This window comes from Phyllobates terribilis, unplaced genomic scaffold (genome assembly GCF_046119375.1).
Source record: "Phyllobates terribilis strain yellow unplaced genomic scaffold, ASM4611937v1 Scaffold_14__1_contigs__length_39327217, whole genome shotgun sequence".
NCBI lineage: Eukaryota > Metazoa > Chordata > Amphibia > Anura > Dendrobatidae > Phyllobates > Phyllobates terribilis.
This window is the reverse complement of record NW_027362774.1, coordinates 22516334-22532345: the sequence shown is the minus strand read 5'-3', so window position 1 is coordinate 22532345 and position 16012 is coordinate 22516334. Positions and strand designations below refer to the sequence as shown.

Sequence of the window (16012 nt, the reverse complement as noted above, 5' to 3'; positions counted from 1 at the left end):
TTCTTTGCAGCGCGGTGTTAATACTGACAGCGGAAGTGTTTGCAGAGAGGCCTCGTTTGAAGGAATTAGTCAGTAAGTGAAAATCGTCTTACCCTGTCTGTTCTTCGGGCGAAAACAAAACCCAAGACTCCTTCCTAAGCATCAACATCTGTAATACCGCGTCACTCAGGGCAGTTAGAAAATAATCGCCTATCTTCACACTCACAAGAAAATACGGAGGCTGCGCATCCTGAATGAAAATATACAAATCCTCCTGCAGGCATAATACATACAAGCGATGTACGAATAAAGGAGCCACATAAGTAGTCAATATATGCAAAATGTAGGCAGTCACTGTGTACATACATTACATTACTGATCCTGAGTTGCATCCTGTATTATACTCCAGAGCTGCACTCACTATTCTTCTGGTGCAGTCACTGTGTACATACATTACATTACTGATCCTGAGTTACATCCTGTATTATACCCCAGAGCTGCACTCACTATTCTGCTGGGGTAGTCACTGTGTACATACATTACATTACTGATCCTGTACTGATCCTGAGTTACATCCTGTATTATACCCCAGAGCTGCACTCACTATTCTGCTGGTGCAGTCACTGTGTACATACATTACAATACTGATCCTGAGTTACATCCTGTATTATACTCCAGAGCTGCGCACACTATTCTGCTGGTGCAGTCACTGTGTACATACATTACTTTTCCTGTACTGATCCTGAGTTACATCCTGTATTATACTCCAGAGCTGCACTCACTATTCTTCTGGTGCAGTCACTGTGTACATACATTACATTACTGATCCTGAGTTACATCCTGTATTATACTCCAGAGCTGTGCACACTATTCTGCTGGTGCAGTCACTGTGTACATACATTTACTTTTCCTGTACTGATCCTGAGTTACATCCTGTATTATACTCCAGAGCTGCACTCACTATTCTTCTGGTGCAGTCACTGTGTACATACATTACATTACTGATCCTGAGTTTCATCCTGTATTATACTCCAGAGCTGCACTCACTATTCTGCTGGTGGAGTCACTGTGTACATACATTACATTACTGATCCTGAGTTACATCCTGTATTATACCCCAGAGCTGCACTCACTATTCTGCTGGTGCAGTCACTGTGTACATACATTACATTACTTTTCCTGTACTGATCCTGAGTTACATCCTGTATTATACTCCAGAGCTGCACTCACTATTCTGCAGGTGCAGTCACTGTGTACATACATTACATTACTTTTCCTGTACTGATCCTGAGTTACATCCTGTATTATACTCCAGAGCTGCACTCACTATTCTTCTGGTGCAGTCACTGTGTACATACATTACATTACTGATCCTGAGTTACATCCTGTATTATCCTCCAGAGCTGCACTCACTATTCTGCTGGTGCAGTCACTGTGTACATACATTACTGATCCTGAGTTACATCCTGTATTCTACTCCAGAGCTGCGCACACTATTCTGCTGGTGCAGTCACTGTGTACATACATTACATTACTGATCCTGAGTTACATCCTGTATTATACTCCGGAGCTGCACTCACTATTCTGCTGGTGCAGTCACTGTGTACATACATTACATTACTGATCCTGAGTTACATCCTGTATTATGCTCCAGAGCTGCACTCACTATTCTGCTGGTGCAGTCACTGTGTACATACATTACATTACTGATCCTGAGTTACATCCTGTATTATACTCCAGAGCTGCACTCACTATTCTGCTGGTGGAGTCACTGTGTACATACATTACATTACTGATCCTGTACTGATCCTGAGTTACATCCTGCATTATACTCCAGAGCTGCACTCACTATTCTGCTGGTGCAGTCACTGTGTACATACATTACATTACTGATCCTAAGTTACATCCTGCATTATACTCCAGAGCTGCACTCACTATTCTTCTGGTGCAGTCACTGTGTACATACATTACATTACTGATCCTGAGTTACATCCTGTATTATACTCCAGAGCTGCACTCACTATTCTTCTGGTGCAGTCACTGTGTACATACATTACATTACTGATCCTGAGTTACATCCTGTATTATACTCCAGCGCTGCGCACACTATTCTGCTGGTGCAGTCACTGTGTACATACATTACTTTTCCTGTACTGATCCTGAGTTACATCCTGTATTATACTCCAGAGCTGCACTCACTATTCTTCTTGTGCAGTCACTGTGTACATACATTACATTACTGATCCTGAGTTACATCCTGTATTATACTCCAGAGCTGCACTCACTATTCTGCTGGTGGAGTCACTGTGTACATACATTATATTACTGATCCTGAGTTACATCCTGTATTATACCCCAGAGCTGCACTCACTATTCTGCTGGTGCAGTCACTGTGTACATACATTACATTACTTTTCCTGTACTGATCCTGAGTTACATCCTGTATTATACTCCAGAGCTGCACTCACTATTCTGCAGGTGCAGTCACTGTGTACATACATTACATTACTTTTCCTGTACTGATCCTGAGTTACATCCTGTATTATACTCCAGAGCTGCACTCACTATTCTTCTGGTGCAGTCACTGTGTACATACATTACATTACTGATCCTGTATTATCCTCCAGAGCTGCACTCACTATTCTGCTGGTGCAGTCACTGTGTACATACATTACTTTTCCTGTACTGATCCTGAGTTACATCCTGTATTATACTCCAGAGCTGTGCACACTATTCTGCTGGTGCAGTCACTGTGTACATACATTACATTACTGATCCTGAGTTACATCCTGTATTATACTCCAGAGCTGCGCACACTATTCTGCTGGTGCAGTCACTGTGTACATACATTACATTACTGATCCTGAGTTACATCCTGTATTATACTCCGGAGCTCCACTCACTATTCTGCTGGTGCAGTCACTGTGTACATACATTACAGTACTGATCCTGAGTTACATCCTGTATTATGCTCCAGAGCTGCACTCACTATTCTGCTGGTGCAGTCACTGTGTACATACATTACATTACTGATCCTGAGTTACATCCTGTATTATACTCCAGAGCTGCACTCACTATTCTGCTGGTGGAGTCACTGTGTACATACATTACATTACTGATCCTGAGTTACATCCTGTATTATCTTCCAGAGCTGCACTCACTATTCTGCTGGTGCAGTCACTGTGTACATACATTACATTACTTTTCCTGTACTGATCCTGAGTTACATCCTGTTATATACTCCAGAGCTGCACTCACTATTCTGCAGGTGCAGTCACTGTGTACATACATTACATTTCCTGTACTGATCCTGAGTTACATCCTGTATTATACTCCAGAGCTGCACTCACTATTCTTCTGGTGCAGTCACTGTGTACATACATTACATTACTGATCCTGTACTGATCCTGTATTATCCTCCAGAGCTGCACTCACTATTCTGCTGGTGCAGTCACTGTGTACATACATTACTTTTCCTGTACTGATCCTGAGTTACATCCTGTATTATACTCCAGAGCTGTGCACACTATTCTGCTGGTGCAGTCACTGTGTACATACATTACATTACTGATCCTGAGTTACATCCTGTATTATACTCCGGAGCTGCACTCACTATTCTGCTGGTGCAGTCACTGTGTACATACATTACATTACTGATCCTGAGTTACATCCTGTATTATGCTCCAGAGCTGCACTCACTATTCTGCTGCTGCAGTCACTGTGAACATACATTACATTACTGATCCTGAGTTACATCCTGTATTATACTCCAGAGCTGCACTCACTATTCTGCTGGTGGAGTCACCGTGTACATACATTACATTACTGATCCTGTACTGATCCTGAGTTACATCCTGCATTATACTCCAGAGCTGCACTCACTATTCTGCTGGTGCAGTCACTGTGTACATACATTACATTACTGATCCTAAGTTACATCCTGCATTATACTCCAGAGCTGCACTCACTATTCTTCTGGTGCAGTCACTGTGTACATACATTACATTACTGATCCTGAGTTACATCCTGTATTATACTCCAGAGCTGCACTCACTATTCTGCTGGTGCAGTCACTGTGTACATACATTACTTTTCCTGTACTGATCCTGAGTTACATCCTGTATTATACTCCAGAGCTGCGCACACTATTCTGCTTGTGCAGTCACTGTGTACATACATTACATTACTGATCCTGAGTTACATCCTGTATTATACTCCAGAGCTGCACTCACTATTCTGCTGGTGCATTCACTATGTACATACATTACATTACTGATCCTGAGTTACATCCTGTATTATACTCCAGAGCTGCGCTCACTATTCTGCCGGTGCAGTCACTGTGTACATACATTACATTACTGATCCTGAGTTACATCCTGTATTATACTCCAGAGCTGCGCACACTATTCTGCCGGTGCAGTCACTGTGTACATACATTACATTACTGATCCTGAGTTACATCCTGTATTATACTCCAGAGCTGCACTCACTATTCTGCTGGTGCAGTCACTGTGTACATACATTACATTACTGATCCTGAGTTACATCCTGTATTATACTCCAGAGCTGCGCACACTATTCTGCTGGTGCAGTCACTGTGTACATACATTACATTACTGATCCTGAGTTACCCCTGTATTATACTCCAGAGCTGCACTCACTATTCTGCTGGTGCAGTCACTGTGTACATACATTACATTACTGATCCTGTACTGATCCTGAGTTACATGCTGTATTATACTCCAGAGCTGCGCACACTTTTCTGCTGGTGCAGTCACTGTGTACAAACATTACATTACTGATCCTGATTTACCCCTGTATTATACTCCAGAGCTACACTCACTATTCTGCTGGTGCAGTCACTGTGTACATACATTACATTACTGATCCTGTACTGATCCTGAGTTACATCCTGTATTATACTCCAGAGCTGCACTCACTATTCTGCTGGTGCAGTCACTGTGTACATACATTACATTACTGATCCTGATTTACCCCTGTATTATACTCCAGAGCTACACTCACTATTCTGCTGGTGCAGTCACTGTGTACATACATTACATTACTGATCCTGTACTGATCCTGAGTTACATCCTGTATTATACTCCAGAGCTGCACTCACTATTCTGCTGGTGCAGTCACTGTGTACATACATTACATTACTGATCCTGATTTACCCCTGTATTATACTCCAGAGCTACACTCACTATTCTTCTGGTGCAGTCACTGTGTACATACATTACTGATCCTGAGTTACATCCTGTATTATACTCCAGACCTGCACTTACTATTCTGCTGGTGCAGTCACTGTGTACATACATTACATTACTGATCCTGAGTTTTATGCTGTATTATACTCCAGAGCTGCGCACACTATTCTGCTGGTGCAGTCACTGTGTACATACATTACATTACTGATCCTGAATTACATCCTGTATTATACTCCAGAGCTGCACTCACTATTCTGCTGGAGCAGTCACTGTGTACATACATTACATTACTGATCCTGAGTTACATCCTGTATTATACTCCAGAGCTGCACTCACTATTCTGCTGGTGCTGTCACTGTGTACATACATTACTGATCCTGAGTTACATCCTGTATTATCCTCCAGAGCTGCACTCACTATTCTGCTGGTGCAGTCAGTGTGTACATACATTACATTACTTATCGTGTACTGATCCTAAGTTACATCCTGTATTATACTCCAGAGCTGCACTCACTATTCTGCTGGTGCAGACACTGTGTACATACATTACATTACTGATCCTGTACTGATCCTGAGTTACATCCTGCATTTTATCCCAGAGCTTCACTCACTATACTGCTTGTGCAGTCACTGTGTACATACATTACATTACTGATCCTGTACTGATCCTGAGTTACATCCTGTATTATCTTCCGGAGCTGCACTCACTATTCTGCTGGTGCAGTCACTGTGTACATACATTATATTACTGGTCTTGAGTTACATGCTGTATTATACTCCAGAGCTGCACTCACTACTCTGCTGGTGCAGTCACTGTGTACATACATTACATTACTGATTCTGTACTGATCCTGAGTTACATCCTGTATTATACCCCAGAGCTGCGCTCACTATTCTGATGGTGCAGTCACTGTGTACATACATTACATTACTGATCCTGTACTGATCCTGAGTTACATCCTGTATTATACTCCAGAGCTGCACTCACTATTCTGCCGGTGCAGTCACTGTGTACATACATTACATTACTGATCCTGAGTTACATCCTGTATTATACTCCAGAGCTGCACTCACTATTCTTCTGGTGCAGTCACTGTGTACATACATTACATTACTGATCCTGAGTTACATCCTGTATTATACTCCAGAGCTGCGCACACTATTCTGCTGGTGCAGTCACTGTGTACATACATTACTTTTCCTGTACTGATCCTGAGTTACATCCTGTATTATACTCCAGAGCTGCACTCACTATTCTTCTGGTGCAGTCACTGTGTACATACATTACATTACTGATCCTGAGTTACATCCTGTATTATACTCCAGAGCTGCACTCACTATTCTGCTGGTGGAGTCACTGTGTACATACATTACATTACTGATCCTGAGTTACATCCTGTATTATACCCCAGAGCTGCACTCACTATTCTGCTGGCGCAGTCACTGTGTACATACATTACATTACTTTTCCTGTACTGATCCTGAGTTACATCCTGTATTATACTCCAGAGCTGCACTCACTATTCTGCAGGTGCAGTCACTGTGTACATACATTACATTACTTTTCCTGTACTGATCCTGAGTTACATCCTGTATTATACTCCAGAGCTGCACTCACTATTCTTCTGGTGCAGTCACTGTGTACATACATTACATTACTGATCCTGTATTATACTCCAGAGCTGCACTCACTATTCTGCTGGTGCAGTCACTGTGTACATACATTACTTTTCCTGTACTGATCCTGAGTTACATCCTGTATTATACTCCAGAGCTGTGCACACTATTCTGCTGGTGCAGTCACTGTGTACATACATTACATTACTGATCCTGAGTTACATCCTGTATTATACTCCAGAGCTGCACACACTATTCTGCTGGTGCAGTCACTGTGTACATACATTACATTACTGATCCTGAGTTACATCCTGTATTATACTCCGGAGCTGCACTCACTATTCTGCTGGTGCAGTCACTGTGTACATACATTACAGTACTGATCCTGAGTTACATCCTTTATTATGCTCCAGAGCTGCACTCACTATTCTGCTGGTGCAGTCACTGTGTACATACATTACTGATCCTGAGTTACATCCTGTATTATACTCCAGAGCTGCACTCACTATTCTGCTGGTGGAGTCACTGTGTACATACATTACATTACTGATCCTGAGTTACATCCTGTATTATACTCCAGAGCTGCACACACTATTCTGCTGGTGCAGTCACTGTGTACATACATTACATTACTGATCCTGATTTACCCCTGTATTATACTCCAGAGCTACACTCACTATTCTTCTGGTGCAGTCACTGTGTACATACATTACTGATCCTGAGTTACATCCTGTATTATACTCCAGAGCTGCGCACACTATTCTGCTGGTGCAGTCACTGTATACATACATTACATTACTGATCCTGAGTTACATCCTGTATTATACTCCGGAGCTGCACTCACTATTCTGCTGGTGCAGTCACTGTGTACATACATTACATTACTGATCCTGAGTTACATCCTGTATTATGCTCCAGAGCTGCACTCACTATTCTGCTGGTGCAGTCACTGTGAACATACATTACATTACTGATCCTGAGTTACATCCTGTATTATACTCCAGAGCTGCACTCACTATTCTGCTGGTGGAGTCACCGTGTACATACATTACATTACTGATCCTGTACTGATCCTGAGTTACATCCTGCATTATACTCCAGAGCTGCACTCACTATTCTGCTGGTGCAGTCACTGTGTACATACATTACATTACTGATCCTGAGTTACATCCTGTATTATACTCCAGAGCTGCACTCACTATTCTGCTGGTGCAGTCACTGTGTACATACATTACTTTTCCTGTACTGATCCTGAGTTACATCCTGTATTATACTCCAGAGCTGCGCACACTATTCTGCTTGTGCAGTCACTGTGTACATACATTACATTACTGATCCTGAGTTACATCCTGTATTATACTCCAGAGCTGCACTAACTATTCTGCTGGTGCAGTCACTATGTACATACATTACATTACTGATCCTGAGTTACATCCTGTATTATACTCCAGAGCTGCGCTCACTATTCTGCCGGTGCAGTCACTGTGTACATACATTACATTACTGATCCTGCGTTACATCCTGTATTATACTCCAGAGCTGCGCACACTATTCTGCCGGTGCAGTCACTGTGTACATACATTACATTACTGATCCTGAGTTACATCCTGTATTATACTCCAGAGCTGCACTCACTATTCTGCTGGTGCAGTCACTGTGTACATACATTACATTACTGATCCTGAGTTGCATCCTGTATTATACTCCAGAGCTGCGCACACTATTCTGCTGGTGCAGTCACTGTGTACATACATTACATTACTGATCCTGAGTTACCCCTGTATTATAGTCCAGAGCTGCACTCACTATTCTGCTGGTGCAGTCACTGTGTACATACATTACATTACTGATCCTGTACTGATCCTGAGTTACATGCTGTATTATACTCCAGAGCTGCGCACACTTTTCTGCTGGTGCAGTCACTGTGTACATACATTACATTACTGATCCTGTACTGATCCTGAGTTACATCCTGTATTATACTCCAGAGCTGCACTCACTATTCTTCTGGTGCAGTCACTGTGTACATACATTACATTACTGATCCTGTACTGATCCTGAGTTACATCCTGTATTATACTCCAGAGCTGCGCACACTATTCTGCTGGTGCAGTCACTGTGTACAAACATTACATTACTGATCCTGATTTACCCCTGTATTATACTCCAGAGCTACACTCACTATTCTGCTGGTGCAGTCACTGTGTACATACATTACATTACTGATCCTGTACTGATCCTGAGTTACATCCTGTATTATACTCCAGAGCTGCACTCACTATTCTGCTGGTGCAGTCACTGTGTACATACATTACATTACTGATCCTGTACTGATCCTGAGTTACATCCTGTATTATACTCCAGAGCTGCACTCACTATTCTTCTGGTGCAGTCACTGTGTACATACATTACTGATCCTGAGTTACATCCTGTATTATACTCCAGAGCTGCACTCACTATTCTGCTGGTGCAGTCACTGTGTACATACTTTACAGTACTGATCCTGAGTTTTATGCTGTATTATACTCCAGAGCTGCGCACACTATTCTGCTGGTGCAGTCACTGTGTACATACATTACATTACTGATCCTGAGGTACATCCTGTATTATACTCCAGAGCTGCACTCACTATTCTGCTGGAGCAGTCACTGTGTACATACATTACATTACTGATCCTGAGTTACATCCTGTATTATACTCCAGAGCTGCACTCACTATTCTGCTGGTGCTGTCACTGTGTACATACATTACTGATCCTGAGTTACATCCTGTATTATCCTCCAGAGCTGCACTCACTATTCTGCTGGTGCAGTCAGTGTGTACATACATTACATTACTTATCGTGTACTGATCCTAAGTTACATCCTGTATTATACTCCAGAGCTGCACTCACTATTCTGCTGGTGCAGACACTGTGTACATACATTACATTACTGATCCTGTACTGATCCTGAGTTACATCCTGCATTTTATCCCAGAGCTTCACTCACTATACTGCTTGTGCAGTCACTGTGTACATACATTACATTACTGATCCTGTACTGATCCTGAGTTACATCCTGTATTATCTTCCGGAGCTGCACTCACTATTCTGCTGGTGCAGTCACTGTGTACATACATTATATTACTGGTCTTGAGTTACATGCTGTATTATACTCCAGAGCTGCACTCACTACTCTGCTGGTGCAGTCACTGTGTACATACATTACATTACTGATTCTGTACTGATCCTGAGTTACATCCTGTATTATACTCCAGAGCTGCGCTCACTATTCTGCTGGTGCAGTCACTGTGTACATACATTACATTACTGATCCTGTACTGATCCTGAGTTACATCCTGTATTATACTCCAGAGCTGCACTCACTATTCTGCTGGTGCAGTCACTGTGTACATACATTACATTACTGATCCTGAGTTACATCCTGTATTATGCTCCAGAGCTGCACTCACTTTTCTGCTGGTGCAGTCACTGTGTAAATACATTACATTACTGATCCTGAGTTACATCCTGCATTATACTGCAGAGCTGCACTCACTATTCTGCTGGAGCAGTCACTGTGTACATACATTACATTACTGATCCTGAGTTACATCCTGTATTATCCTCCAGAGCTGCACTCACTATTCTGCTGATGCAGTCACTGTTTACATACATTACATTACTGATCCTGAGTTACATCCTGTATTATCCTCCAGAGCTGCACTCACTTTTCTGCTGTTGCAGTCACTGTGTACATACATTACATTACTGATCCTGAGTTACATCCTGCATTATACTGCAGAGCTGCACTCACTATTCTGCTGGAGCAGTCACTGTGTACATACATTACATTACTGATCCTGTACTGATCGTGAGTTACATCCTGTATTATACCCCAGAGCTGCACTCACTATTCTGCTGGTGCAGTCACTGTGTACATACATTACATTACTGATCCTGAGTTACATCCTGCATTATACTCCAGAGCTGCACTCACTTTTCTGCTGGAGCAGTCACTGTGTACATACATTACATTACTGATCCTGAATCACATCCTGTATTATACTCCAGAGCTGCACTCACTATTCTGCTGGTGCAGTCACTGTGTACATACATTACATTACTGATCCTGTACTGATCCTGAGTTACATCCTGTATTATACTCCAGAGCTGCACTCACTATTCTGCTGGTGCAGTCACTGTGTACATACATTACATTACTGATCCTGAGTTACATCCTGTATTGTCTTCCAGAGCTGAACTCACTATTCTGCTGGTGCAGTCACTGTGTAGATACATTACATTACTGATCCTGAGTTACATCCTGTATTATACTCCAGAGCTGCACTCACTATTCTGCTGGTGCAGTTACTGTGTACATACATTACATTACTGATCCTGAGTTACATCCTGTATTATCCTCCAGAGCTGCACTCACTATTCTGCTTGTGCAGTCACTGTGTACATATATTACATTACTGATCCTGTACTGATCCTGAGTTACATCCTGTATTTTCTTCCAGAGCTGCACTCACTATTCTGCTGGTGCAGTCACTGTGTACATACATTACATTACTGATCCTCTACTGATCCTGACTTACATCCTGTATTATACTCCAGAGCTGCACTCACTATTCTGCTGGTGCAGTCACTGTGTACATACATTACATTACTGATTCTGTACTGATCCTGAGTTACATCCTGTATTATACTCCAGAGCTGCGCTCACTATTCTGCTGGTGCAGTCACTGTGTACATATATTACATTACTGATCCTGTACTGATCCTGAGTTACATCCTGTATTATACTCCAGAGCTGCACTCACTATTCTGCTGGTGCAGTCACTGTGTACATACATTACATTACTGATCCTGAGTTACATCCTGTATTATCCTCCAGAGCTGCACTCACTTTTCTGCTGGTGCAGTCACTGTGTACATACATTGCATTACTGATCCTGAGTTACATCCTGCATTATACTCCAGAGCTGCACTCACTATTCTGCTGGAGCAGTCACTGTGTACATACATTACATTACTGATTCTGAGTTACATCCTGTATTATCCTCCAGAGCTGCACTCACTATTCTGCTGGTGCAGCCACTGTTTACATACATTACATTACTGATCCTGAGTTACATCCTGCATTATACTCCAGAGCTGCACTCACTATTCTGCTGGAGCAGTCACTGTGTACATACGTTACATTACTGATCCTGAATCACATCCTGTATTATACTACAGAGCTGCACTCACTATTCTGCTGGTGCAGACACTGTGTACATACATTACATTACTGATCCTGAGTTACATCCTGTATTGTCTTCCAGAGCTGCACTCACTATTCTGCTGGTGCAGTCACTGTGTAGATACATTACATTACTGATCCTGAGTTACATCCTGTATTATACTCCAGAGCTGCACTCAATATTCTGCTGGTGCAGTCACTGTGTACTTACATTACATTACTGATCCTGAGTTACATCCTGTATTATACCCCAGAGCTGCACTCACTATTCTGCTCGTGCAGTCACTGTGTACATACATTACATTACTGATCCTGTACTGATCCTGAGTTACATCCTGTATTATACTCCAGAGCTGCACTCACTATTCTGCTATTGCAGTCCTTGTGTACATACATTACATTACTGATCCTGTACTGATCCTGAGTTACATCCTGTATTATATTCCAGAGCTGCACTCACTATTCTGCTGGTGCAGTCACTGTGTACATACATTACATTACTGATCCTGTACTGATCCTGAGTTACATCCTGTATTATCTTCCAGAGCTGCACTCAATATTCTGCTGGTGCAGTCACTGTGTACATACATTACATTACTGATCCTGAGTTACCTCCTGTATTATACTCCAGAGCTGCACTCACTATTCTGCTGGTGCAGTCACTGTGTACATACATTACATTACTGATCCTGAGTTACACCCTGTATTATACCCCAGAGCTGCACTCACTATTCTGCTGGTGCAGTCGCTGTGTACATACATTACATTACTGATCCTGTACTGATCCTGAGTTATATCCTGTATTATACCCCAGAGCTGCACTCACTATTCTGCTGGTGCAGTCACTGTGTACGTACATTACATTACTGATCCTGAGTTACATCCTGTATTATACCCCAGAGCTGCACTCACTATTCTGCTGGTGCAGTCACTGTGTACATACATTACATTACTGATCCTGTACTGATCCTGAGTTACACCCTGTATTATACCCCAGAGCTGCACTCACTATTCTGCTGCTGCAGTCACTGTGTACATACATTACATTACTGATCCTGTACTGATCCTGAGTTACATCCTGGATTATACCCCAGAGCTGCACTCACTATTCTGCTGGTGCAGTCACTGTGTACAAACATTACATTACTGATCCTGTACTGATTCTGAGTTACATCCTGTATTATACTCCAGAGCTGCACTCACTATTCTGCTGGTGCAGTCACTGTGTACATACATTACATTACTGATCCTGAGTTACATCCTGCATTATACTCCAGAGCTGCACTCACTATTCTGCTGGTGCAGTCACTGTGTACATACATTACACTACATTACTGATCCTGAGTTCCATCCTGTATTATACTCCAGAGCTGCACTCACTATTCTGCTGGTGCAGACACTGTGTACATACATTACATTAATGATCCTGAGTTACATCCTGTTTTGTCTTCCAGAGCTGCACTCACTATTCTACTGGTGCAGTCACTGTGTACATACATTACACTACATTACTGATCCTGAGTTACGTCCTGTATTATACTCCAGAGCTGCACTCACTATTCTGCTGGTGCAGTCACTGTGTACATACATTACATTACTGATCCTGAGTTACATCCTGTATTATACTCCAGAGCTGCACTCAATATTCTGCTGGTGCAGTCACTGTGTACTTACATTACATTACTGATCCTGAGTTACATCCTGTATTATACCCCAGAGCTGCACTCACTATTCTGCTCGTGCAGTCACTGTGTATATACATTACATTACTGATCCTGTACTGATCCTGAGTTACATCCTGTATTATACTCCAGAGCTGCACTCACTATTCGGCTAGTGCAGTCCTTGTGTACGTACATTACATTACTGATCCTGAGTTACATCCTGTATTATACTCCAGAGCTGCACTCACTATTCTGCTGGTGCAGTCACTGTGTACATACATTACATTACTGATCCTGTACTGATCCTGAGTTATATCCTGTATTATACCCCAGAGCTGTACTCACTATTCTGCTGGTGCTGTCACTGTGTACATACATTACATTACTGATCCTGAGTTACATCCTGTATTATACCCCAGAGCTGCACTCACTATTCTGCTGCTGCAGTCACTGTGTACATACATTACATTACTGATCCTGTACTGATCCTGAGTTATATCCTGGATTATACCCCAGAGCTGCACTCACTATTCTGCTGGTGCAGTCACTGTGTACAAACATTACATTACTGATTCTGAGTTACATCCTGTATTATACTCCAGAGCTGCACTCACTATTCTGCTGGTGCAGTCACTGTGTACATACATTACATTACTGATCCTCAGTTACATCCTGTATTATACCCCAGAGCTGCACTCACTATTCTGCTGGTGCAGTCACTGTGTACATACATTACATTACTCATCCTGTACTGATCCTGAGTTACATCCTGTATTATACTCCAGAGCTGCACTCACTATTCTGCTGGTGCAGTCACTGTATACATACATTACATTACTGATCCTGAGTTACATCCTGTATTATACCCCAGAGCTGCACTCACTATTCTGCTGGTGCAGTCACTGTGTACATACATTACATTACTCATCCTGTTCTGATCCTGAGTTACATCCTGTATTATACTCCAGAGCTGCACTCACTATTCTGCTGGTGCAGTCACTGTGTACATACTTTACATTACTGATCCTGAGTTACATCCTGTATTATACCCCAGAGCTGCACTCACTATTCTGCTTTTGCAGTCACTGTATACATACATTACATTACTCATCCTGTTCTGATCCTGAGTTACATCCTGTATTATACCCCAAAGCTGCACTCACTATTCTGCTGGTGCAGTCACTGTATACATACATTACATTACTTATCTTGAGTTACATCCTGTATTATACCCCAGAGCTGCACTCACTATTCTGCTGGTGCAGTCACTGTGTACATACATTACATTACTCATCCTGTACTGATCCTGAGTTACATCCTGTATTATACTCCAGAGCTGCACTCACTATTCTGCTGGTGCAGTCACTGTATACATACATTACATTACTGATCCTGAGTTACATCCTGTATTATACCCCAGAGCTGCACTCACTATTCTGCTGGTGCAGTCACTGTGTACATACATTACATTACTCGTCCTGTTCTGATCCTGAGTTACATCCTGTATTATACTCCAGAGCTGCACTCACTATTCTGCTGGTGCAGTCACTGTGTACATACTTTACATTACTGATCCTGAGTTACATCCTGTATTATACTCCAGAGCAGCACTCACTATTCTGCTGGTGCAGTCACTGTGTACATACATTACATTACTCGTCCTGTTCTGATCCTGAGTTACATCCTGTATTATACTCCAGAGCTGCACTCACTATTCTGCTGGTGCAGTCACTGTGTACATACATTACATTACTTATCCTGAGTTACACCCTGTATTATACTCCAGAGCTGCACTCACTATTCTGCTGGTGCAGTCACTGTGTACATATATTACATTACTGATCCTGAGTTACATCCTGTATTATACTCCAGAGCTGCACTCACTATTCTGCTGGTGCAGTCACTGTGTACATACATTACATTACTTATCCTGAGTTACACCCTGTATTATACTCCAGAGCTGCACTCACTATTCTGCTGGTGCAGTCACTGTGTACATATATTACATTACTGATCCTGAGTTACATCCTGTATTATACTCCAGAGCTGCACTCACTATTCTGCTGGTGCAGTCACTGTGTACATACATTACATTACTCGTCCTGTTCTGATCCTGAGTTACATCCTGTATTATACTCCAGAGCTGCACTCACTATTCTGCTGGTGCAGTCACTGTGTACATACTTTACATTACTGATCCTGAGTTACATCCTGTATTATACTCCAGAGCAGCACTCACTATTCTGCTGGTGCAGTCACTGTGTACATACATTACATTACTCGTCCTGTTCTGATCCTGAGTTACATCCTG

The 16012-nt window shown here is 42.3% G+C and overlaps 1 protein-coding gene across 1 annotated transcript in view; it reads left to right on the top strand.

Annotated features, from left to right (window-relative positions):
- Nucleotides 1–16012, top strand: part of PEPD (peptidase D) — a 289969-nt gene that overhangs the window by 67987 nt on the left and 205970 nt on the right. The window contains exon 6 of the mRNA XM_073659770.1: nt 11–72. Within this exon, the coding sequence (XP_073515871.1) occupies nt 11–72 (62 nt within the window). The remainder of the gene's footprint in view (nt 1–10; nt 73–16012) is intronic.